The sequence below is a fragment of the Fistularia commersonii genome, chromosome 22, assembly GCF_037954325.1.
Source record: "Fistularia commersonii isolate RoL2024-O1a breed Wild chromosome 22, RoL_Fcom_v1.0, whole genome shotgun sequence".
Taxonomy (NCBI): Eukaryota; Metazoa; Chordata; class Actinopteri; order Syngnathiformes; family Fistulariidae; genus Fistularia; species Fistularia commersonii.
In genome coordinates this window covers 8,618,347-8,644,872 of record NC_141305.1, presented here as the reverse complement: position 1 = coordinate 8,644,872, position 26,526 = coordinate 8,618,347, and the positions used below count along the sequence as shown (strand labels likewise).

At 39.6% G+C, this 26,526-nt stretch overlaps 1 protein-coding gene across 5 annotated transcripts; it reads right to left on the bottom strand.

Moving 5' to 3' along the window:
• Positions 1-1,356: 1,356 nt before the first annotated feature.
• On the bottom strand, positions 1,357-25,784 carry fkbp15b (FKBP prolyl isomerase family member 15b). Of its 5 annotated transcripts, none has more exons than XM_086169503.1 (30): positions 25,607-25,784; positions 19,890-19,993; positions 19,720-19,798; positions 19,270-19,339; positions 19,104-19,178; positions 18,273-18,371; positions 18,026-18,175; positions 17,869-17,937; positions 16,819-16,962; positions 15,812-15,966; positions 15,382-15,430; positions 15,136-15,258; positions 14,197-14,281; positions 13,617-13,708; positions 13,450-13,537; positions 12,215-12,324; positions 12,040-12,135; positions 11,854-11,948; positions 11,490-11,592; positions 9,847-9,879; positions 9,131-9,302; positions 8,201-8,337; positions 5,698-5,853; positions 5,468-5,620; positions 5,149-5,241; positions 4,937-5,050; positions 4,098-4,205; positions 3,103-3,572; positions 2,228-2,330; positions 1,357-1,779 (listed from the first exon to the last, which is right to left on the bottom strand). In XM_086169503.1, the coding sequence occupies exons 1-30, from the start codon at positions 25,654-25,656 to the stop codon at positions 1,702-1,704; spliced, it is 3,453 nt and encodes a 1,150-aa protein (XP_086025629.1). In that variant the 5' UTR covers positions 25,657-25,784; the 3' UTR covers positions 1,357-1,701. The 5 variants fall into 5 exon arrangements, with proteins under 5 accessions (XP_086025629.1, XP_086025630.1, XP_086025631.1 ...); XM_086169504.1 differs by having other exon boundaries at positions 13,450-13,519; XM_086169505.1 differs by lacking the exon at positions 9,847-9,879.
• Positions 25,785-26,526: the final 742 nt, after the last annotated feature.

The following is a 26,526-nucleotide window of genomic DNA, read 5'->3' as shown; positions in this document are numbered from 1 at the left end:
TTACATATACAATTTTTTATAATTTACCTGTTTACCTCCTTTACACTGAAACAAAGGAAAAAATTGGACTGAGTGTTACTTCTAGGTAATGGTTTTACTGGTCCGGCCCCCTTGACATCAAATTAGGCCGTACATAGTCCCCGGACCAAAATGAGTTTGACACCCCTGATCTTAAGTATTTCAAATCCTCCCCCGTCTTTACCTCCATTTCCTGTAACCTCACCAATCCACTTGGCTCCCTGTCATTCACACACATGTATTCTGTTATTCTTGCTAACCTTCATTCCTCTCCTTTTCCAGGGCATACCTCCACTTCTCCAGTCCATGGAGATTCCTGTCTCACCCCATCTGTCAGCCAGTCCATCAACACTGCAAACAAGAATGGGCACAGAGATGATCCCTGTCATAGTCCCACCTCAATCTTAAACTTCACTGACACATCTATGACATACCTCACCACTTCCCCTTTTTATTTTATAGCTTTCATTTTTGTGATCTTAAGAAGTGAAAGTTTCAGAAGGCTAAAGGGAAATACCCCTGTTCAACAAGCTTGAGTGCAATAATCACAAACATTATCTCTTAAACCCACTTGCTTCCTGTCTTTATAGGTAAAATTATCTTACTGCCTGACAACACACTGCCTTAGTCATTCAAAATCCCGGTGTGTCAAGAATCAGGGATTTTCAGGAAGCCACCGTATATCATGTTTTATATCTGCCTCTGACATTCCAGGTCCCGCTTATTCAAAATAAATGAAATGCTCATGTACATCATGCAATTTTTGTGGCCACACTGTGCAAACAGGAACATCAAATGAAACTGCACTTCTCCATTTGCTATTATTCGTTAGTCATTCCGTTAATTCCAAAAAAATCAGATATTAGGGCAAAATGTTGAAGTTGCGGTTTGCCTAACCCCCAACTCCCAAAACAATTGGAATTCAAATTGATCCATGATCTAATTCCAAACAAATCTTACTTTTGCCATTTCCCACAAACCGAATAGCAGTGTTCTGCAAAACACTGACCGAGGGGCCTGTTGAAACATAGCGAGGGAAACCCATATCCTCACAACACTGCTTTTTCTAAGCTTAAAAGAGAGTTTGCTATTTTTTCATCCATACTTCCAAGGACTACGTTTACTGAAGACCATATGATATAACATTTCACCTCTAAATGTCACTATGAAATGTATGATTAGAATTTGCACTTTGCTTTATAATCAATCCATGGGCAGACATGAGTGTCTGAAGACATGATTGAAAGTCAACCTCAAACACCAGATCATAAACTAAGCACTTCTCTATTAAGGATGCTCACCTCAAAAGTGTAAATGCACGAAAAACCAAACCCAGAGCAAATGTCGGTGACATTTATTATTTTGGATGAATATCGGATTACCAAAATTTAGTAAAAGTTAAACCCTTAGAGCAGCAACTATTAAAAACATACATTCTCAACCAGTGACAAACTGCTACATGTCAGAAACCCGATTGTTTTACTGTATAAAACGAGACATTGACACGTTCTGGTTCCTTTGTGAATGTTATATAAACTGCAAACAGAGCTGGGATCTGTCATTCCTTTTCCAGTTAGGTGGCTGCGGCTCTCAAAGGAGAAGTCAAATCAGGTGCCAAACCGCTTGACGTGAGCCATCTCTTTTTCGACTATTGATCGTCGACACTCAGACTCGGTCAGCATCTCAGCTCAGCCAGTCCAGATCCTCTTCATCCTCTTCATCACCGAACAGCGGCGCAGGCGGGGGACGTCCCTTCAGACTCTAGACATGGAACAGGAAGTACGCAATTCCTTAAAACCAGTCTGATGACCTCATGTAATGCGGGGGTTCTCATACGAATTTATGTTTTAATTAGTTGCATCGTTTTAATTTCTTTTATATGTAAATTGGAACTGTTGAGTGCTGTTATTCACAGGTAACAATGTACATTTTCAGATTATTTTTTGCTTATTTGTGGTCAACCTCTTTTTTGCTAATTCCCTGTCATTAACGGTATTTTGAAGTGACAAAGTCAAAATGATCAGATGAAAAGAACCCAACAAGAAATAACCGATTGGAAAATAGCAACAATTATTTCCCGTTATTTTCCTGATTTTTACCGTTTTGGAATACTTATGGCTGCTGTATAAGCAGCTGCGTCTGGACCCCTCCTGACAAAGTTAACAGGTTGGGGTTCAGCCAAAGCAGCGAATAACTGATCCTTCCTCACCAGCTCATCCTCCTCTTCCTCTACACTGGGTGGAGCAGGAGGTTTGGTGGGGGTCTGGAAAAATGGCTCCTCTCCATTTTCCTCACTCATTCCCCCAGTCACACTGAGGGAATAACAGACAGGGTAGCAAAGAGACAAGACGAGGGAGGTGGGGATCGAGAAAGAGAGAAAAAAAACACACAAAAATCAAGGGGGTGGAGGGAAGGGGGGTGAGGGGGTGGTGTTAAAAGACAAATGGTCATCAAAGCATTAGTTAGAAAGACTCAAAACTGTATCTTTATATGAACAAAGTTAAATACCAAAATGATTAGTCTCTGTTAGTCTGTGGGATCAATGTGTTTGGCACCCTGTTTTTGGGGGGGTGAGGGGTTGGGGGAGGTCACCTCACTGTGAGGATCTCTGCTATACTGGTCCTGTACGCAGGAACCAACGTAATGTGAATAACTGCCAGGGCCAGGGTGTCGATCAAAATAACCAGAAATTTTGATTTCTCTCAGACCATTCGTGACAGATTTGGTGTTAAAAACAGATAAAGACATTTTTAAGGTAGGAAAAAAAACAATCAAAGAGAGCCAGACAATTTTCATGTCAATCAAAAGTGCAAGCAGACACACAGACACACTGACACACACACACACACCCCATAAAGTGCTGGTCTATTGATTTCCATCTTTCTGTCTTGATATCCCCTTCCAGCCGGATTCCCTTTCATAAACTTTGGCCTTTTTAAGTTTTTATAGTGACAGAAAAAATGGAAACTGTTATAGCCACAAAACACTTCTGCTTACACCTTTAGATGAAAGAAAAACTGAGTATCTGCAAGTCAGACTTTCTCCATTGAAATGGGTCTTGTAAATGTCGAGGCTTTCACACACCTGCCGTCCTCATGTGCACTTGGCGGCGGCGGAGGGTTGGATGGCGGTCCGAAAGCTTTCGGAGAGTGTTTGTCATCCACGCTGCACTCATCTACCTCACTGCTCGCATCTTTGACCTGGACCTCAACCGGAGAGCTCACTGTAGGTCCCTCCTGCTGCACCGCCGTCGGCGCCTCTTCCGCCGTCTGTGCTGTGAAATCTTTGCCCGACTCCGCAGGTGCGTCCCCTGAGGCCTCAGCCTGGGTCCCAGTCACTGATTCCCCGACTTGCTGTGCCTTGCGCTCAAAGATATGGCTTGTCTGGGTCGCTGCCTGTTGGTCTTCACGTTCACCGTTGACACACGGCTGCTTATCAACAATGTCCTCGGGTTGTTTGACGCCCTCGCTCGCTGCCTCCTTGTCCTCAGCGTCCCCTGCCCCCTGGCTCGATGACGTCGGCTGCGGGCTGTCCAGCAGCTCAAGAGTAACGCTCTGCAATCCCCGGTGGACAGATTTTCAGATTTGTTCTCGTCTCTTGACAGTAAATATTCTGTGCAATATTCAGAACTGTGCAATATTTCATTTCATAACAGCTACACTACAATTTTTCCTTTTATCATACTATTGTGCACTCCTTACCTCACTTGTTACTAAGACACTTAAAGTTTTATCACTTGTTTACTAAGATACTTTATAGTTTCACTGAGACACTTTATAGTTTATAGTTTATTTTTAATTCTAATTCTGCCTTTTTCTTTTTATTATTTATTACTTTTATATTTTCTGTAACTCTGGCACAACAATTTCCTTCGGGATTAATAAAGTTGTTCTTATCTTATCTTATAATCGAATCAAGCACAAAATTGCAGTCTATCTTTAAAGAAACTGCATGTCCACGAAATGAAAAATCACATGTTTGGATCAAGCAGGGAATAATTATGGTCATTAAGGGTGCTAAATCAAATAATAATTTCTTATTTATTATTCAAAAGTCATTCTCTAGGTCCTGAGACTCACCTTAATAGTGCCGACGATCACACCCAGGACGGCCTGGCCGCTGTATGATTCACTAAGGTCAAACTCCCTGCGCAGTGAGTGAAACACACCGTTCATCACACGCTTTACCTGTGAAAACAAAAGATTGGGTCTTTGGGAACCGCTCACTGTTCTCTTCCTGTTTCCACAAAAAGACTCAGCAAAACAGCCATTGCAAAGGAAAACACACAGATCCTGTACCCCATCATCTGCATGTAGCTGGACTGGGTCTTATTAAAACAAAATATAGCAGAGTAATCCTGATATTATCAATTCAAAATCTAATTTCTGCTAGAAATGTCAAAAACCTTTGGTATGAAAACATTAAAGATCTGGTTTAGTCTGAAACATAATTGAAGTTAGGATAAAGCTTAGGATCAGTGGAACTTTTGCATTATCAGCTGATCTCTCTAAGGTCCTATGAGTTGATTTAAAGATTCATAACTAACAGTCACTTATGTTGTAGTCTTTTATGTAAGATTTTACATAGATAACTGTTTGTAAATTACCCTTTTACCCTGTCTCGGAAATCCCTCACAGGGATGACCAAAGTCTGAGTGCGCCTTAAAACAAGTTGCCTTGCCCCTAAAGCTACATGTGTACCCCCACAATAATATGTATACCATAATTTCTGAACTTTTTTGTGTGTTTCATCTTTTTTTTTTGCTGCTGAGAGCTTGTCATTGTCTGGTACAGAGAATTTTTTTTTTTTTTTTTTAGGGTCAAACTTATTTCTTTCTTTTTGGCACATTTTGTTCTCAACATTTTTTTTAAAATATAAATTTTGGTTGATTTCTCTTCGTTTTTTTTAAAGCAGTCACCTCTGATGCAGTATCTGCTGGGGCCTCCTGCTCTGACAGTTTCTTCTCCAGCTCAAAGACTCTTTCCTTCAGCCTCTCCTTTTCAGCAGCTGCCTGCTCCTCCAGGGACATCAACTTGAAGGGAAACATACGCTTTTATATGTAAAGTTTCAGTGATTACTTATAAAGTGAAGTGCAATCATTTGATTGGCTAAGACTAACCGCAAATGTACCTTCGCTTGGAGGTTCTGCAGCTCCTCGCTTGGCTCCCGCTCCTCAAGAGTGCTCTGTTCTTGAGAATTTTTTGCCAGTTTCATTGATGTGAACTGTGACATCGAGAGAGACCATGTCAGATATCGTGTTTCCAGCACCGGTTTCCCTCCAACTACCAGGGTTTTGAGTTTACTAATGCGATCGAACCTTGTAAGCTAAAAGGTTTTTTGTTTTGTTCTTTTATGAAGGTTTTTCACTGGAGGGGGAGCTTTTGCCTCAATCATTCAGTTGAAGTCAGTGAGGGTGTGTGTGTATGTGTGTTTGTTCTGACTAGCTTGCCTTCTCCTGCAGCAGGGTCAGCTTCTCCTGTAGAGCATCCCTCTGCTCTACCAGCTCAGCCATCTCCCTGCCATGCTGCTCCCTGGCAGAGGCCACAGCCTGCTTGACTTTGCCCTTCCATTCCTCCTCCATCTCTGCCTGGACCTGACACAGCTGAAATCCAAGGCAGGTGGTCAGTTCATGAGGTAAATATCACATCAGATCCAACGGTGCTGTTCCATGGTTGCAACCTGTATGGATGAGGCACTGTCAGTGCTGCTCCTTGCTTTGTGGAGCTGGTAACGCAGGTTGTCCAGCTCCTGCTGGTTGGTCCTTCTGAGGTCCTCCATCTCATCGTCCCGCCGCTGACGCTCAGCCTGCCAATTTGACTTCCTGTCTGAAAGGGTCTGAGCAGAATAAGAAAAGAAAACAACTGATAAATACTTCAGTTGATCTCTGCTTTACCCGTTAAAACCCTTTTAGTAAAGTATTTCTAATAAGAGGTGAAATAATTCAGTGAACTCTGTCCAGGCTTCGAGTCTACTTTTTATGTAATTTAAGTTTAAAGCATGAGAAATTATTAATACTTTTTAATACGTTTTTATAATACTAGTTGCAATTCATCTGGCTAATATATATCACTACTGCTATATATTTTTTAAATGACTTTTTAAAATGTATTTATATATTTAAGTACTCATTTTTAGCTCCTTTCATTTCTTGGTTTTGTCCAGTCTTGTATTTCCTCACAGCAAATTGCTGACAGTATAATAGTACATTTCTTCTTCTTCTTTCGCCTTTTCCCGTTAGGGGTCGCCACAGCGAGTCAACTTTCTCCATCTAACCCTATTCTCTGTATCCTCCTCTCTCACACCAACTACCTTCATATCCTCTCTCACTACATCCATAAATCTTCTCTTTGGTCTTCCTCGAGACCTCTTGCCTGGCAGCTCCAATTCCAGCATCCGTCTACCAATATATTCACTATCTCTTCTCTGTACATGACCGAACCATCTCAGTCTGGCTTCTCTGACCTTCTCTCCAAAACATCGAACATGTGCCGTCACTCTGATAAGACTCATTCCTGATCCTATCCATCCTGGTCACTCCCAAAGAGAACCTCAACATCTTCATCTCTGCAACCTCTAGTTCTGCCTGCTGTCTTTTGGTCATTGTAACAGTTTCTAGTCCATACATCATCGCTGGTCTCACCACTGTCTTGTACACCTTTCCTTTTATTCTGGCCGATAGTCTTCTATCACATAGTACCCCTGACACTTTTCTCCACCCATTCCAACCTGCTTGGACCCGTCTCTTCACCTCTTTTCCGCACTCTCCGTTGCTCTGGACTGTTGACCCTAAGTACCTGAAATCCTCCAGCTTCTTGATCTCCACTCCCTGTAGCCTCACCGCTCCACCCGAGTTCCTCTCGTTCACACACATATATTCTGTCTTGCTGCGACTAACTTTCATTCCTCTCCTTTGCAGAGCATACCTCCACCTCTCTAGATTTTCCTCTACCTGTTGTCTGCTCTCACTACAGAGCACAATGTCATCTGCAAACATCATGGTCCATGGGGATTCCTGTCTAACCTCATCTGTCAGCCTATCCATCACCATTGCGAACAAGAAGGGGCTCAGAGCTGATCCCTGATGGAGTCCCACCTCCACCTTGAACTTCTCTGTTACCCCTACAGCACACCGTACCAGTGTCTCACAGCTAGCATACATGTCCTGCACCAGTCTAACATACTTCTCTGCCACTCCAGACTTCCTCATACAATACCAGAGCTCCTCTCTTGGCACCCTGTCATATGCTTTTTCTAGGTCTACAAAAACGCAATGTAACTCCCTCTGGCCTTCTCTGTTCTTTTCTATTAGCATTCTCAACGCAAATACTGCATCTGTAGTACTCTTCCTAGGCATGAAGCCATACTGCTGTTCACAAATGCTGACTTCTGCTCTCAGTCTAGTTTCCACTACTCTGTCCCATAACTTCATTGTACGGCTCATCAACTTTATCCCTCTGTAGTTGCCACAATTCTGCACATCCCCTTTATTCTTAAAAATAGGCACCATCACACTTTGTCTCCATTCTTCAGGCATCTTCTCACTCTCTAAGATCCTGTTGAATAATCTAGTCAGAAAATCTACCGCTGCCTCTCCTGGACACTTCCACACCTCCACACCTCCACAGGTATATCATCAGGACCAACTGCTTTTCCACTCTTCATCCTCTTCAATGCCTTCCTCACTTCACTTTTACTAATTTTTGCTACTTTGTAGTCTACGATAATCACCTCTTCTACCCTTGCCTCTCTTTCATTTTCCACATTCATCAGTTCTTCAAAGTACTCTTTCCATCTTCCCATCACTCTTCTAGCATCTGTCAATACATTTCCCTCTCTGTCCTTTATCACCCGGACCTGTTGTATATCCTTTCCATCTTTATCTCTCTGTTTCGCCAACCTGTATAGATCATTCTCACCCTCCTTACTATCCAACCGAGTATACAAGTCATCATAAGCCCTTTGTTTTGCCTTTGCTACCTCTATCTTTACCTTTCGCCGCACCTCCCTGAACTCCATCTTTATATGTATGTGTGTGTGAATGTATGAATGAGTGACTTCAGAATATGTTTTCGTTTTGTTCTACTTCCTGTAATTGTGCAAGCCACTTTGAAGAATATTTTTTGTTGTATTAAAGTGCTAAATAAGTCATGTGACCGACTAAAATAACCATGACGTTCCTCACCCGTTCCAGCCTCTCCTTGTCTGATCTCAGATCCTGCACCTCCTCTTCCGAGTTGTTGACCTTCAGCTCCATTTCTTTGCGTCTCTGCTTCTCAGTGCGGAACTGAGCGTGGGCTCTCTCGGCTGCCTCCTTGAGCTCTACAACACACACATATCACCAGTTGGTTAGATCTCGCGGGTGTTCATTTTGACATGACGTTATAAGCCAAATCCCAGCAGATTATTTTCATCTTGATTTGTTCTCACAGTGTGTTTCAGCTCTTCAGTAATGGTTCACAGTCTCTTTGCTCACGGACAGTCACTGTTACTACAACAGTTACCTCTACAGTTATTCAACCTTACCTCAAATTTGCATTCTAATTATTTCATATTTACTGTAAATTTCTCTTGTGCTCTTTGTGCTACTGTGGCTCAACCTAATTTCATTCTAGGAGTATTTCAGTCATAATAATATAACCCTTTTCTATAATCATGTTACATTTTATACAATCTCTGTTGTTCACTGCCTCGCCGCATAGGGAAAATAGTCCCATGTGGAGTAGCATCAAAGAAATGGTCCATTTTTAGATTTCCGCTGTGATTAGAACATAAAAAAAAAAAAATGCCAGGAGCAAGATGGTATGGTTTGTTGCATTGGTGGATTATTTACATTATAACAAGCATAGCGATCTGTACCTGGTGTTTTTGCTTATAATCTAAACAGCAATGCATCTATCTGACGCTAATGGAATTACTTGCGGTGTAGTTAAGACTTTGCAATACAGTGTGTGTGGTATGCATTATATCAGTATAAAAAAGCAAGTCTTTATTAGTGAGACAATCTTTTGTGTAAATGTTGATATCTGAACAAGTTTCTGTTTATATAAAGATTAAATAAATAAATAAACATGTGAGGGACACACACACAACCCAAGAGACCATGACCACGGACCATCAAGTTGCGTTTCAAGGCCAGCGATGCGCTGTTGACTGCTCTCACTGTCCTGCAGCACTGAGTTCAGTTTGCTCTGTAGCTCCATGGCCTTCTGCTGCTGGGCAGTTGCCTCCAGCTGCAGCTGAGACAGCCGGGCGGTGGATGATGCCAGGTCCTCCGTCAGACGAACCTAGCAGAAAGGAAGCAGGAAAGGCGGATGGGGTGAGATGGGGCGGAACCCGTCGAAGCACACGGAGACAGTGGAAGACGGGATTACTGGTCACTGGTACGAGTGGAGTGATAAGCGTGAGCCTGTGGGAGCAACATGGCGGGTGAGTGAAAGCTGATGGAGAAAGGAAAGACAGAGGGAAAGAAAAATTAGTTAAAATGTCAATGAATTATGGAATAACAGACGAGTCAAATCTTGGTCAAGCAGTTACTAACTTTGGGATTTCCATTGCGATTTCCAAGCAATTGATGGATGATATCAGAATTACCCATTTATTGTGTTCACTGGTCATAATTTCATATTAATCAAAGTAGAGTCTTAAGGCTCACAACAGATAAACCTTAACCCCAAATGGTGACCAGATTTTGTCTGCAAAAGAATTAAAAAAATAATAAACTGGAGGCTGATTTGGGAATAAATGAGACTTTAATAAGAGCATCGCAGTCTCTTTTTATTGAACCATTTGACCACAGACCAGAGAGAGTGTACAGAGAAGGGGGCTCACCTGGCTGGAAATGCAGTCCTGAGGCAGTGCATGCTGAGAACAGAAAGCAATGAATGCGAGGTTTGCCTCAGAGGGGCCAGGCAGAGGGTTTATTATGGAGCAATTATTCTCAGCATTTGATTAGAATCTGCAGCAGATCACAGAAGGGAAACCAACACCTCTTCTGTTATGATAGTTTAGCAGATTTTCACAGAAAAAGGAAAAACAATGGTTGTATGACCATCATCTGGGCTTGGAGGAACTGCAGAACCAAAAGAGACATGCCCTCCATGGTGCTTCATCCACATCCCTGTTGGATGAAACGTAGGGAGGTCCTCAGAGGTACCTGATGTACAGGATATTAAACCAAACACGCTGAAGATTCTCAAATTTATCTGACTTGGTAAATTTACCTACCTGTAATACAGCACATTTTGTGCCATGGTCTTGTTAAGGGTTAAATAAGGGTGGGGTGGTAAAGACGTTTTAAAGATGGTCTTTGTGTGATGAAGAGGGGTGGCATATAAACAGAAGAAATCAATGGATTGAAGGAAATGTTGCCAAATCATTTGTAGCAAAAGGGTTCTGCTACAACTACACTTCTTACAGAAGAGCTTGAGCGAAATACATGGAAGTACTGGCTGCATTATTCTTCATTTATGCAAGAGTAAATGGAAAAACTTTGGTTGGTAGTACAAACAAAATATACTACTTGTAGCCAAGTTTATGAAAGACAGCAAGATTTGTTTCTTGTTTTTTTCGTTTTAAACAGGAAAATAATCAATACATTTTGAACTTGCAAAGAAAATAAGTTAGTTGACACATAATGTTTCCCTTGAAACCAGTAAAAATCAAAAGTTTTTCAAACTGTGACATTTTTAATCAACATGATGCTAAACAGTTTGTAGATTACAATCATTTTAGCTCAACTAATGCATGAGACAGTTTTAAGGGTAGACTTTTGACCCATAAATCACTCCCATTTATTTAAAATTGGAAGATGAGGCAACAAGTTAGTTCTGTAGCAGCATGATGCCAATAAATATTAAAATAAATCTTAGAATGGGGACAATTTTCACAAACAATCACAAGTTATATAGTTTGTCAGATCCTTATAGTGCAAAAGCATAAAAAAACAACAACAAAACAACATAATTGAGATGTGTTCTGATGAGAGCCTCTTGTCACAAAGAGCTGGTTTGCATTAATTATGTTGGGATGTAAATATTTTCATACATACAAAACGGAGTATGGCATATGTTAGAATTTAAAAAAAAGATATGGCTCATTGTTATGTGATAAGATACAGCTGTTACAATATTGAGATTTCAAACTGGATAAGATACCTAGAAATATCACCATGCGATACTTCTTTAATTCAATGAAATGCCCTCCGCTTCCTGGTGCTGCTAAATTACATTTTGAGTAAGTATTGAAATTCAAAGTGAGAAAAAAAGTCTTTCCTTTTTGCTAGGCCTGAAAATATGCATCAACAGGCATTTGAATTTTGTGTTTTGCGTATCCTAAACTGCAAATTTACATTTAGTTCGGAACACATTTAGTTTACATTTAGTTCGAGGAATACGCTAAGAATCAGTAAAAAGTGTTGCTGGCATCATAGTGACAATGTGAGATGTCAAGCAGACGAGGGTGAAACGACTGACCTTGTCCTGCTCTGCCTGCAGCAATCGAGCCTGACTCTGTTCACTGGACGACTTGAGGGAGTCGTTCCTCTGCTCCATCAGCAGGTTGCTCTGCTCCATGTACCTGGAAATGACACACACTCCAAGCTGTGATTCTTATAGCTGAATTACACAGAATACCAACAGGTATCAAAAGCAAATGTGAAATGCTTTTAATTAACACCATAAATTTGGGTCACCATAATTTTTTTCTGCCCAATATTTTAAACATAAATTAATAAATAAATACATTTAAAATGTTTTCGAGGGCCTACGGAATGTCTTTTCTGGTTCTGATGACATAAGGTTTTGAATACTTCTCACAGTCATTATGTTAGCGACTCACCTCTGGTTTTGGTTGATTAGCTCACTAATCTTGTGGTTCTGTTCCTCGATACGAGAGCTTTTTTCAAAGACCTCCTTCTTCAAGCATTCGTTTTCCTACAAGAAAAAATTGATTCATGGTGAAGACGGAACAGCGCTTGGTAATATTATTTTGGTCAAGAAAGAGATGCTGGTCTAAGGAGAGTACCTGGATGATTCTTTGGATGTTGTGCATGATCATGGAGGTTTCCATTGACATGGATGCGCCCATGGACACATTGCCCTGCCTCTGATAATCATCGATCTATTGAAAAAGTTTTCTGTCATTGAGTTGTTTCATGTCAAAACCACATCATGAATTAGCTTGATCATTGCTCTTTGACCTTTGTGGTTAACTGCTCCACTTTCTCTGCTACTTTGCCAACAGCTAACCGGACCTCCATATTGTGTTGCCGGGCCTCTGTCATCAGGAAGGAGGTCATTTCACCAGAGCCTGACAAAGACAATAAATCTGTGTTTCTTCACCAACATTTACATTCGGTTATTTTTCCTAAAGGGTTATTACAGGAAAAACAGTGGTAGTGAACGATATACTTGAGGGATACTGGCCCCAAACACTATATTCATCATTGTTTCACAACAGTTCTGTATATTCTATTAGTGCCATGCAAAAAGACTTGTGCACCCCCTAGTGGCAGTTTATGAAACCCTTGTGGTAAAAGCACAACTCACCCTCATCCAGTGGTGCGAGTGAGTAGTTTGCCTTCAGAACAATTTTTTACTGGGGAAAAAAGGAAGGTATCTACCAGCTCTAGCTTATTAGCTAAGATCTATCACACATGTGTCAATCTCATGGCCCGCGAGCCAATTGTGGCCTGCCACGTCATTTTATGTCTTCTGCAAGAACGTCTTATAAGGTCTGATTGTCTTAAAATAAATAAGTCAAATGCATGCATTGACCATAAACCAAATTTCCCCCAATTCATGCCGATCATGTGACCATTAGATTGCAGTGTATCCACATCAACAACTGGAACTGAGAAGTACAAATGATCCCTAAACGTCCAGGAAAAGAAAAGTTAATGTAGACGGAGGACTGTTTCAGGAAAGATGGGAATGCATAATGTAACATTTTGGGTTCGAATGAGTGATAAATTATTTAACATTAAGGAATAGTTACATTTATACTATTACCATTACATTACATTAAGGCAACAATTATGCTGATGTGGCTCCGGGTAAAAATTAGTTTGACACCCCTGATCTATCAAAACTGTATGATTTATACCCACTTTCAACAAGATTTTACTAAATATCAATATTACAAGAGTGACAGATACTACAGGACAGTTGAGGATTCTGTCACAAACAAAACATCTTAAGCAAAATGGCAAGGGCAAAATTAAATTAAGATTTGTACAACAGATTTGGATTAATCAGTCCGAGGGGAGTGACACTGAAAACTACTAATGCCCTAAATGTTGTGGAGACAAAACTGCATAATCTGACTGCTGTTGCAGTTGGATGCAGTCACGTCTGAAATTCATAGGGTTTGAAAAGACAATGAACTTTGGCATGAAGGAGACCCCACCTTGATTACTAAAGCAAGCAGTCTTACCGATGTAAGGGACGGTTTGTGTTGGGAAAACTTGGCTGACAGGTTGCAGGTGAGTTGGAGCCAAGGAGGTCTGTGTATAGGAGTAAGGCTATGACACAATGTGATATTATGATGAATTAATAGACAAATAGGTGTGACGTGACAGCAAAATTTTCGTGAAATCTTACCTGAAAAGCATGGCTGTTGCCTGGCTGTGCAGCAAAATTGGGGATGACAGGAAGCATTGTAGAGGGAGGAGCCGTCCGAGGATGAGGATGCGCTTAAGGACATTTAAAACAGAGGGAACAAATTGGCTGAACTGAAAATAATATGATTTATTATGGACAATGCATTAAGAGTAGTACTGGATGGGATTACACTGAAAAATTGAATGCAGCCCTTATGTCCTCTATTGTAAGTCGCTTTGTATAAAAGCGTCTGCCAAATGTAATGTAATGATAAATGCTTAACAAAAACTGTGAGGCTGGACCATGACCTGAATGATCATAATAATAGTCAGATTTAAAAATTTGATTCTAGGTTTGATTGTCCTGCATCCTACAATTTTTTGTTGTTTCAACATTTCCAAATTACAGACCTGAATTTGAGAGAGCAACTGCTTTAAAACTGAATCTTAAATCCGAACACTGAAAAAGCGTGAATTTAATTTCTTAATACAAACAGGTTGAAACTCTTATATGAGGATGCATCACTATGACTTATTAATCAAACAAATCAATCAGTTATCAGATGGATTTATGAGGTTACCATTAGCTGAACCTGCAGCTGCAGTGGAGATCTGTACTGGAGATGGAGCAGCAGGTCGGTCCTTCACCCGGCCTCCACTGGTGTCCTGCAAATAAAACACAGGAACCGACGAACTCACATGTCGTGTTTTGACAACACCGGTACTGTGCCTGTTGAAAAGAGTCAACTGTATGTTCATCATTGTTGAGCTTAGAGTGATTACTGCGCAGTTACCTACCCTAGCAACTGTATCCGCAAAGAATTAAAGGCTCAACAGTTATGAACCCATACAGTGTATAGACATCTACATACCTCAAGTGTACAGATTTTAAAAGATGTTATTCACAACTGTGCAGGGATAAAGCTTATTCTGAATAGAATTCACAGTCATGAGGACTGAAATATTTCTATTGTGAACAGTTGTCGAGCAAAAACTTCACAGAGTGCGTTTGTACCCACACTCAGTCACATGGTCGCAGATTTCATAATTAAGTACAGATTTCTAATAGAAGCATAAGGGGGGAGGACTACCAAAGAATCAGACAAAGCTGGGATAAACCATGCAAGGTCAAAGCATTGATTGATGAATTGCGATGGGATTTTCACTCTCTTTAATCATTGTTTCATTTAATACATTTTATCAAAATACTGCTCAATACTATATTACTCAGTCATCAATTCTTGACAGACATACTTCTTTTAAGCTTCTGATAAACATCCTCGCATGCACCAAAAGGCTCTAGATTGATAAAGAAAGTGCTACAAACAAGATGACAAAAAAATATAAGGCATATTATACGCCTCCCTCCCTTTTTTTGTTTTCAAAGCAAGTCATTTGATAATGCCAGAAAAGTGCATTCATTTGGGGCTGTTCGTGGAACACAAAACTTCTTCGATAGATCTGCTTTATAGGATTATGTTGACACTATGTGTATTGTTCCAAGAAGTCTTTCCACCCACCTCGAGCTCAGAGTCACTGGATTCTGGTTGGCAGGCCGCTCCTGTGAGAAAGGGCAGCATGGGCTGACCCATCTTTGCCATGCGGGAGATCAGCTTGGCTTTTGTGGCATCTTGAGTTGGATTCTAGAAAAAAAATGAAGAGAGGACACTACTTTTACCAAAAAAAATAAAAATAAAAAAATAAATCACTGAAGAATGACAGGTTATTCCTTGCTATGAGACAAAACACACAGGGAAGGTACTTACAGTCAGCTGTTCACTGAGTGAGTTTGATTTTGCGCGGAGAGGGGGCTCCCTAGAAACAAACAACAAAATTACAGGTAAAAGAATTGAACCACCAGGACTCAAAATACTGGTTGTAGTAATGACCTTTTTCAGACTTATAATACCAGTGTATCATGACAGACGTTAAAGCAATTAAATGAAAAGACTGGCACGTCCCTGAGCAAATAATTCATTCTTACAAGGTGTTAATAAAGTTGCTTTCGAAACTGACCCGAAAATTCTGTCACATTGATGGAAATGGCAAACAAATAAGGGTTCAGGTTAAACATGGAAATGTGTTCCCAGTCATAGTTTCTCGGTGCTTCCTACCAAATATTTACGGTACTAATCTGATGAAATCAATACAGTGCAACGGACCATAAATATATCGACATGTGATCTGAAGACTCACCCTGGTCTTCCTGGACCCAAGGCAGCTGTTTGTGCAGGGGTCTCTACAGTCAAATTTTCCAAACTTGGTGCCGGAGAAGGACTTGGTGACGGAGCTGTGGAATCTCTGGAGCTGGCACTGGCATGGTCTGATCCACTGTCCTTGGAAAATTTCACCTGGGGGGCAAAACAAGCAGCTGAGAGTGTGTTCTGTAAAAACCTAAGCAGTTTGAAACTGTTGTCAATCAACAAAGATAGTAGATACAGTATATCGGGTAGGTAAGAAAAGGTACAGATACAAGGATAGCCGAGGGCAACTGCCTATAATCGGAGGCAAGAAAGATATAGACCTATCATCTGAGGCAGAGCACTTATACTTGCATATTGTCTGATACATTGGTCTAATGCACATTTTATAGTCACTTGACTATTCATATAAACAAGTACTTACAATTCTAGATTTCAAAAAAAGAAGATTCAGTTTTCATTACTGCAATATTCTTAAGAAGCATAACCTGCTTAGCTGGGAAAACCCCAGCAAAATGCAAGGTATCTGGTGTATAAGCATGGTCTAATATAGCTCCACCCCCTGCATCCCAATTTATCAGTGCACAACCCCCTTAAGGAAAACTGCTTTCATGCAGGGAGTGTTCTTTTAAAGTATAACGTGACCGGAACATGGAACCACAGGCAATCAGAGTGACCATAATTTGCTTCATTTAAGTACAATGCTGAGAAATGGCTTTTAAACACTGAAAAATGAACATGTCATAGAGGTAAATTGAATTCCTTGTTTGTCATTCTTATGTTATTTAGTTGTATGTAATATATTAATATGGTTATTTATTTTGTTATTAGTACTATTGATTTTAACCATATATATTCTAGGTTGCTTATTTACATCAGGCAAAAGGACTAGATAAGATTAGATGTAGCATTTTAGCTAGCTTGGGTATATTTACATTTATTTGATTGTTCATTAAGGTAAACTGTCCTTTCCTTTTTGAGATAAATACATTTGAAACTTACCCGTTGAAGCAATGCTTCAAAAATAAGAGTACTGTTGGGTGGGACACGATCAGGGACACCCTTAGATCCGTAGGCAAGATTGGGAGGGATAATAATGAAGCGGCTGCCAGCCTTCTTCATCCCCAGCATCCCCTCCTCCCATCCCTGCAAACATCAAGACAGACAGGAAAGAGATGGTAAGCTGGGAACACAATGTAAAAAAGAAAGTTGCTTTTTCAGTGAGCCTAAAACTACAGGAATATCACAGCTGGAAGATCTTCATTTAGGGTTTTACTTCACCGTACTTTGTAAAGTACGGTGCAAATTGAAGAGCAAAAGATGAAAAAAAAAAAACAATCTACATAGAGTAAACTTGCAATCCACGGGAGTTTGTCAGTGGATCGGTTGAACTTTTCAATCAAACTTTATTCCTGCAGTTTAAGTTGACATCAGCCTTTAAAAAGAATTTACTGTGAATTAATCCTAGTACAAATATCAGCTGGTGTAGTGTGTAAATAGGCTGCACAATTATATTTCATTCAACTTTAGTTTTTACAACCTACAAAGCGTTTGTCTGCCTTCCTGCCAGAAAACCTTCAGGGGAAACTTTATCTTGATGTTGGTAAGGCCAAGGAATGCAGAGCAACAAACAACTCTTCACTACGGTAATTCAATTACAAGTCACCAAAGGACACAGCTGTCTTACTGGTATCAAGCATGAACTCATGATGAGACCGGTGACAAACAGCTTATTAGAAGGGGTAGGTGGTGGGGAATAGGTTCAGGGTTTTGGACAGTAAGTCCAAACTAACAGAAGTTAGTTAGTAAATCTGCCCTCAGGGGTTAAGCCCTGTGGTAAAATGATAAGCCAAAAGGAGCCACCACTCATCCTGTCATCCTACAGTTTGACAGCAGCAATCCTCATGTGTCCATCACACCAACAGCTACTTAGATGCTCTGGACTGACCAAAGCTCAGAATACTTAGTAGCAGAGGGCAGAGGTCAGCGTTAAAGCCTGGTTCAAGTAATTGGAGCCCAAATAATTTAGCAAGATCCTCGTGCATGACTTACTTTGATCACCTTCCCTGATCCAATTTTGAGTCGTAGCGACTTGTCTTTGTTCTGGTTTGAGTCAAACATCTGAAAGGAAATGAGAGGATAAATCAGTCGCGCACTTTGCGTGATAACTGAGTGAAAATACGAATGTAAAGCTGGCGGGGACCGTAACCTGTCCGATTGTGTGGTTCTGCAGAAGCCAGCCTGTGTATGACACCTGCAGAGAGTCTCCATTTTCCACCCCTGGACCTTCACCGAGACTCAGATCCTGAAATATCACTGTGTCCAACGTGGCGTTGCAGTTTACTTTGGCCAAACACACCTGATGCAAATAACAGAGGAGTCACTTATCGAGCAGGATAACTTGATGGAAGCATCAGAATCTTGAGTCCAACAAGTATTTATACAACGTCACTCACTTCCTTGCAAAAATCTGAGGAAGACTTCTCTGATTCAAACATGAGGGACCAGTTCTGCCTCTGGTCGTCGTAAAAGGTATAGTAATTGTTGGACTGGACCTGCAGGAGAGACAAAGACAAAAACCTTGAAAGAACATCTGTGCAGAGCACCTGCTTGAACCAAACCTGCTCAGTGTTATGAAATGCACCAAATAAGAAATTAACAAAAGTGATGGGGAGCGAACAGAAACAAAATTTAACGTGACGTAACGTAATGTAATGTAACGTAACATTCAACTTATGCTTGACTGTCAAGGTTAGAAAGTCACACTGAACAGAAATCTCATGAGAACATTTATTTGTTTGCAGCAATGTGAAATGTTTGAATAGTTCCAAAATGATCCCATTCATTAAGGGATTTTCTGACAGTTTCATCTTTGTTTTTCTTTGAGCCAAAAATCCAGTACAGAAAGGTCAGTCAAGCCAAACTGAGAAATGTACTGCATCCCCAGTGTTCTGAGCGAAACAATTTAACCCCTTAATTCTATAATACATCAGCTTAAAATTGCAAATAATTAAATTTTAAAAATTCTCATTCATTCTAAGAAACACATCTATGATTAATTTTCAAAAAAATTAAAAATGATTGCTTAACTTATTTTTGGCACATGAATTAATTTTTTTTGCAACGTATGTGCCCTCACATGTGCAAACATTACTCAAAATCAGAGATAGGTTCTTTTAATAGTAAAGATAAGACAGGGGCTAAGCATGATTAGCTGTCTAATTTAATTGTCTAATTTTTAATTACTCAAAGCAGCTCAGATATATTTAAAGTCTGTTTCCACTCACAGTGAGGACGAAGCCACTATGGATCTTGGCGGCGGTGACTTGCTTCTGCTGGCTCAAGTATAGAAGCAGCTTGTACTGCAAAGAGGCATTGCAATATTTGTAAAGTAAATCTAAAGTCTGTGCAAAAATAATCTCAAATAAAAAAAAAATCTCCTAAAGTTTGAACCTCTTTCGTCGAGTGGTTGCCCAGCACTGCTGCCCCCAGCTTCCCCTGCTTCACATACTGTCCGTTAATACTGCACAAAGACAAAACAACAGGAATGTGCATTATCAGATTGGTTCGCAAGATGATTTATTATTATTTTACAAAAGGCCTGATGCTTGCATTTTTTTGAGAATTAAAAATAACATGCTGCTCTTTAGACTAAATGTCTCTGACAACTCAGCTACTGCCAGGCTTAGACCTCCACCAGCGATGGAATAGTGGCAATCTGACAAACGTCTCAGATTTGAGCTCTTGACAATTAATTTCAACATTTGGAAATCTCTTCTGTCAAATATTTGTGATATCTGTGATTTTCAGTTCCGCAACCCTGTTACAAAAAGAAAAAGTGTTGCACTGGTATCCTGACATGGACATTAAAACATTTGGGGATTTTTAAAGCCAGTAGCTCACTATCTGAAGGCTTGGACGGCTGTGGCAAACAGCACTGCTGGGGCTCCGGGTGTTGGTGATGCTTTCTGGGAAGCTGGTGCTGCAGACACACAAAAAAAAAAACAAACACATAATTCAGCACATTATGAAAAAATGGCTGAAGACTTGCATGTTTGTGTTGTTGGTGGGACCTGGATTGGAGCTCTTTCTGGGCTGCTTGGGTGCCGTGTACTGGAAAGACTCGTTCCCCTGACTGGACTCCTGATCCAGTCCGAAAAGGGAGGCCAGCTTGGCCCTGCCGAGGGAATGGAAGAGATTGTCAGGATATGGTTATGCTCAGCCTTGAAAAGTCAGATTAACAGCATGAAGATTGTCTTGATATACGATTACACACATGGAATAAAAATAACCACCACATAAAGCGAGTACAGATACGTGACTAGTTGAAAGGTAAGTCTGGAAAAAAAGTGTTTAGAAACAAAGCATTCCATAGATGTCTGGAGAAAGATGTTGGGAATGTTCAATGAGCAGGAAAATGTGATCTTGACAGTTCCCAGATCTAAAGACTGGGATAAATAAGTGTTCATATATATCTTCAGATGATGTTCAGGTCGCACCAGGGTGTAGAAATTAAGATAGAGTAAAGGATAGAGTAAAGGAGTTTAGGATAGATCCTAAATTCTAATTTGACGTGGCACAGAATCAGTGTTAAAGTCAAGTAGTCAAGATGCCCTACAACACAACACCACACCTAACTGAAAATCACAAAGACATCTCCTGAGGGTCAGCATGGAATTCCCTTAGTCTACATAAGTACTAATACCTCACCAAAACAAAATGATAATTATAATAATTTATCCTTTATTAAACCCATTGGGGAAATACATTCTCTACAATTAACCCATCATGGATGAACCATAAGCAGTAGGCTGCCATCAGCCAGCACCAGGGGAACAATTAGTGGTTCAGTATCTTGTTCAACAACACTTCGACAGACTGGTAGGAGCCGGGAATGGAACCAGTAACGTTCCAAATGCTCTGCCTCCTGCGCCATGACTCCCAATGACTAGACAAATACTACCTGAAAATATGCACAATATTAATCAAATTTAAATGACTTGGACAAATGTGATATTGTGTTTTATTTGTCATGATCAAAAGCATTAAGAGTTTTTTTTTTTTTACTGGTATCAATATGGGTTGGGGTGTTGGAGGAATTTTTATTCTTTCCTGCTGAAGATGAATTTTCAGGTTTTATTTTTTTCTATGAACAATTCATGCTTATGATTTCAAACAAAAAAAGAAAACAACAAGGGCTGTGCATGGGTTACAGCAGATCTGGGCATTTTATGGCCCGCGGGCCACATCTGGCCCGTTTTGCTTTTTTATCCAGCCTGCCAAACCATTTTCTTTAAACATCTCAACAAGCATTTTCAATCAATATTGAATTTAGAAACGCCTTATTTTTTCCTTTTGTTTAATTTTGTACGGATAATTACATCTAAAATAATGTTGATACATTTAAATGATCATTCATGATTTTAAAAAATGAAAATATTTAAATTGTAATTTTCATTTGGTTCAATTTACGTGATACCTAGTTGGCCCGTGCGTAAAAATGAAATAAGAAATGTGGCCCGCTAGCCAAAATAATTGCCCACCCCTGGTTTACGGGGTTAACTCGTGTGTGTAGGTGTGTGTGACCTTGGACGCTCCGCTAACTGCAGGCGCGTTTGTTCTGTCTCACGAAGTCAAAGCTGCTTATCTGAACCTTCCAACTCCCTTTTGAGAACTTGCGGGGTACCAATGCTGGTTCTGCATCTCCCCCAGGAGCATAATGTCCTTCAAAAGCCAAACTATACAAAGGGCAATGTGTGACTTTTCATTCTCTATTTAATGGTATTTTATCCCATGTGAAACTCGTGGTCAATATGTACTTCAAATAGTGTTCTGTCTGTGTTTTTTGCTGAGTCAGTGAGCAAATTACCCATAATTTCTTTACTTTAAATTGCTTAGTACTCTCCAGATGCCTCTTTAATTCTCAAAATTCTCAAATAAATCATATTGAACAAAAGCTGGTGTGCTGAGCCTTAAGTGAGGCTGTTGGAGTCAAGCTGAGACCGAAGGCAACTTTTCCTGTGAGAGGCGGACAAAATAATTTATGGGTAGTCGTCAATAACAAGAGACGGAATTACTTGAAAGGATAAATTATAAATAATAGATAAACAATTCAGCATTGTGCAAAGGGTTGGTAAAGCTCTGTCCTCTTCAAAGGCCAGACTGGTCAGCACCATGACGCTTCCTCGTTCTAATCACTTATCAGAACACGCTTTTTAAATTAATATGCAATTGAGGTATAATCTACAATCTAATCAAATCCAGCAGCAGAAACATGAAATTATCTACAGGTGAGAGTTAAAAGCCCTTCGACCATATTGTGAATGTTTGCGAGACAAAGATCAAAGATCGAAGATCCGCTCCATAATGCAGCCAGGAAACAGTTTGTAAAGGAGTAAATGTTATCACACTAGATAATATTTGCACACAACCCTCAGCATCTCACTCTGAAGTACCAACTCATAGCAATACAGCAGCAAATGAACCGCGTCTGGAGGTACTCCACTGACATTACGGTAAAGAACTTTATAACAAATAACTTTCAAGAGGTTAATATTTAGAACCCCAATTTCATTTCCAATATTGACCAGATATCCTTATTGACAGACACAAAATGCAAAGACACTGTAGTGAAAGTTTTTTTGTTTTTTTTTAAATAATGCAACATGAGAATGCAAGTTTCTCTGAACGGCTATTTTTTATTAAAAAGATAGGTTATAAAGAAGTTTTGTACATATATCCGTAGATTTTTTTGTGATATTTAAGTAATCTCATGACAAATACTAGTTAATTTCTCAAACTGACTTCTGATAAATATCTTGAATATCAAGCTGTTTTTAAATGACATTTGGATAATAACCCAAAAAAACGGTGACTGTTGTCCTGGTTTTTACCCATTCATTTCTTCATTTAGGCAATTTTGTTGCGTAGTTTTCAGTCGAGTCTTTACAATTTTTTGACTATTTCTTGATGATGTTGCGGTATTTTCCCATTATTTAATTTCTTGATGAGATTTAGGTCATTTATTTGATAATTTTGAACTTGATCTAACATTAGAAAAAAAAGAGTATCAGATAATTCCTTAATCATTTTCTGATACTTTCTTGATCATTTCAAAGTAACATTCATATTTTTGATGCATTTTTGGGACTTTCTAAGGCAACTGCTGCCTGAATGAGATTTAAGGGATTTCTTGATGATTTGGGAATCAATTCCATATTCCATATATTTAAGCATTACAATTTCTATTAAAAAGTAAATACTTTGAAAAAAAAAAAAACACCAATTGCACATCTCGGGTGTTTCACACATCTTAACTAAATGTAAATGGTCAAAATTCTCATGGTATCACCTTCCATTACCTTCCTGTCAACACTTACATTGATAACTAATAAAACTGCTGTCAATAACTTTGCTGCACAACACATCCAATCCAAAACCAAGTCATTAGACATTTGACATATTTAACAGAGTAACCAAGCGCCAAAGTCAGGATTAGAAGAGACAGCACGAACACACAGTCAAGTCCTACTGACCCCTGGAACTCCTTCCACTGGTAGTCATTGGTGTCCCTCAGAACGGACATGTTAAATGCCTTAAGATGGTCATCTCCCACCGGGAATGTGTGTGATAAGAAGCAGTGCTGCGTTTGCATATGTGAGCGAATGCTCTCGTGGTGTCACCCGCCCCTTCCTACCCGGTCAGGTCGCACCATTGCGGCACATTCAACAGCACGACAGAAAAATCTCGGTCTACAGAGGAGATGGGACTCCTAACAAGCAGCATGTGAGAGGAATTAGCCACCATGAACACTGCCTTCTGGGATAAACCCCACTCCACACTGACGCTGCAGTCGCACAATAGCACCACAGAGCCGCAGAAAAAACCAAAGTGTAGCACTACAAAGCTGAAACTGATTGCATTGAAACTGAAGGAGGAGCTTTTTGAACATTGATTTTGCACAGCATTATGTTTTAAATTCCTGGAGCACTTTGGATGTTGAAGGACATGATCGCAGCCTTTTAAATGGACACAAGACAATTGCATAAAGCCTGACCATTATAGCAATAAATGTTAGCCTTTCAGAAATGAAAAAAAAAGCAACTTTGCATACAAGGTTGATACATTCATTTATGATATCCATATTTCCAGCTGAGATAATATTCTGGGTTTCTTAAGTAAGCAAATTCAAATAATCTCTTTAATGTCCAAATGTTAATTTTCAATTGTTACATTATAACCTTTTGAATTTCCTCAACGTTGAAAAGGTTTTTTTTTTTTTTGCTGACAGTAAGAATGTAAAGTCAGGTCTGACTTATAAAGCAAATTACCTTCATCCCTGCATTTGCTGTGACCTCGTGTTCCAATAATACACGAAAACTTAGAAGTCGGTTAACGCTCTTTAACTGGATATTTTAATCAAGGCAACGGTGACCAAAACAACACGAGTGGGGTCTAAAAACAACTGAACTATCCTTATTGAAACAGCATAGAATTCGATTCACCTCACGAAACAATGGAAATGCCATGGATTCATTTTGTGAAAATTTATGCCCTTGAAATTTTTCCGCCTGTCCATTGTATTTCCTCAATATTTTACTGCAGCTTGAACACGGCACATGCTCTTTCTATGTTTTAACTTCTCGTTTTTTTAATCTAAACTGCCGTTGCTCCACGTTCCCTTCACTTCTTCTCCTTATTATTATCATTCTCCGAGAAGTATAAATTTTAGGAAGTACAAAATCAAAGGTGAAATCGAGAACACATGGATTTTAGTCTACATTATTTTGAATGTTTTTATGGACAACGCAAATTACAATTTAATTCCTCACCACAATTTACTTGATCTAAGATTTGTTCTGGCTGCAAAATTTCCATGCCAGCCAATTGCAGGCTCACAATCAGACTTCCCAATGATAGAACTGTATGAATAGATGTATCATGGCAGTTCTGTATTTCTTAGCTTTCCTCAAACTGTCTTAAATAAAAGTAGAACCTTCCTGACAGCATTATTAGTCTTTTAGTGAGAGTTAATGTGCGGCATGATCACAGTCTCGGATCTGAAACTTACTCTTCCTTATTTAAACACAGTTACAACAGTTACAACATACTGTCAAACATTAGGGTTGGACAGTATGCAGTATCAATTATCATATTATATTATTATACTTTCTTTTTTACTGTCCAACATTAGGGTTGGATAGTATGCGCCTCTGCAAAAACAACCGGAAATGAACGTTTACTCAATAATCTGACTCGTCTCAGATAAAGCTAGACGCCTAAAGGTAAAAACTAATTTTTATGTCTGATTACTACTGACACATCTTGAGTGTGGTATGACTTGAAACGATGTCAGACCTGAACTTGCACAGCAATGCGGAACTTCATTCATAAATATTAATTTTAGGAAACGTAAGGAAACGTTTATATGAGGGCCAGTGAATTAGCTTCTTGTTAGCTTTGTAGTTAGCTTCATTCTACCCTCAATATAGAATCGTTAACAACTTGGTTTTCAGTAATGCCATTCCTCAAGTTACTCTCAATTACAATAGTATTGTTCATGTATTTATTTAAAGCTTTGCCTCTTTAATGATAATCCACAAATAATCCAGGGAGGCGCGTTTGACCCACGTTGCTTGCTGAAAGGCCTGTCTCTCTCATTTAACAAAAAAAAGTAGAATAAAATAAATGGAAAGTGTTAAACGCTAATCTGGCCCATTCACTAAAACAGTTAGCTCATACCGGCTAAGCTAGTTAGCCGTTGACTAGCAACAATAGATAAAGCACTCACCCTCCTGTTGGAGAGAGGAAGTCTCCATCTTCGTCATCCCCTCCGAACATCTTTGAGCTAGACTGTTCTATCAATAACGTAAACCGAAATGAGTCAGTTTTTATTTCATGAGTATTATGGTGAAGTACTTCTCCTTCCTGTTTAGGCTGGAATCAGCTGACTTTCCAGCTGACCTGATTCAATTCGGCCTTTCGGCCACTAGGGGGCGTTACAGACCTTTGAAGATGTCGAATAGTTGAAGGTCGTCAGGTGTTCAGATTTAAGGCTCCCAGCGTGGAGGAGATCATTTGTTAAAGCTGTTAAACCAAAAAAGAAGAAAAAAAATATTTAACGTGTATATCTGAGAAGGATGTCGTGATTTTAATTTTTAGTTGTCCTATCAAGCCCTTAAGATTTTTGGTTTCCGCTCAATTATTAAAATAGGAGGGGTAAAATCATTATAAAGTTCTGTAAAATTTAACGTTCTTCCTTTTTTTCCATGTCACATGTTAAACTGCTGGACAAAAGATATTTTGAAAGTTGTGTTTACATGTTGTCTAAGTCTCAAGAGGGGATAGAATAAAAATAGGCGATTTTTTGGTATGGAAGAATTGTAAAAGGAAAGGCTTTATGTAAGAATGTATGTGTGAATGAATGAAAGAATTAATTCATATTCTCTTGTAACATTATAAACTCCAACGTAGTGTGAGTCTATTCAGTCACATGACATCTTTTAGCCATTAGATGTCTATTCTCAAACACCCCTAAGGTGGGTCTTTCTAAGCTCATATGACTAAAGACCCCCAGACGGAATGTGATGTGCTCAGTGTCATGACTCTTAGAAAATGGTTGACAACGCACACGTTGCGAACTCTTAATAGACCTTTTTCTGTATTGTATAGTCGTGATGCTGTCTCTCTACATGCATCATACTCCGTGTG

Excerpts from the sequence above, each read along its gene's own strand:
- fkbp15b (XM_086169503.1), bottom strand. The coding sequence starts at position 25,656 with ATGTTCGGAGGGGATGACGAAGATGGAGACTTCCTCTCTCCAACAGGA. Across the intron at positions 17,938-18,025 it reads AGAACCACACAATCGGACAG|ATGTTTGACTCAAACCAGAA; the intron begins GTTACGGTCCCC and ends ATTTCCTTTCAG. Across the intron at positions 9,880-11,489 it reads TGCAGGCAGAGCAGGACAAG|CATGCACTGCCTCAGGACTG; the intron begins GTCAGTCGTTTC and ends TTCTGTTCTCAG.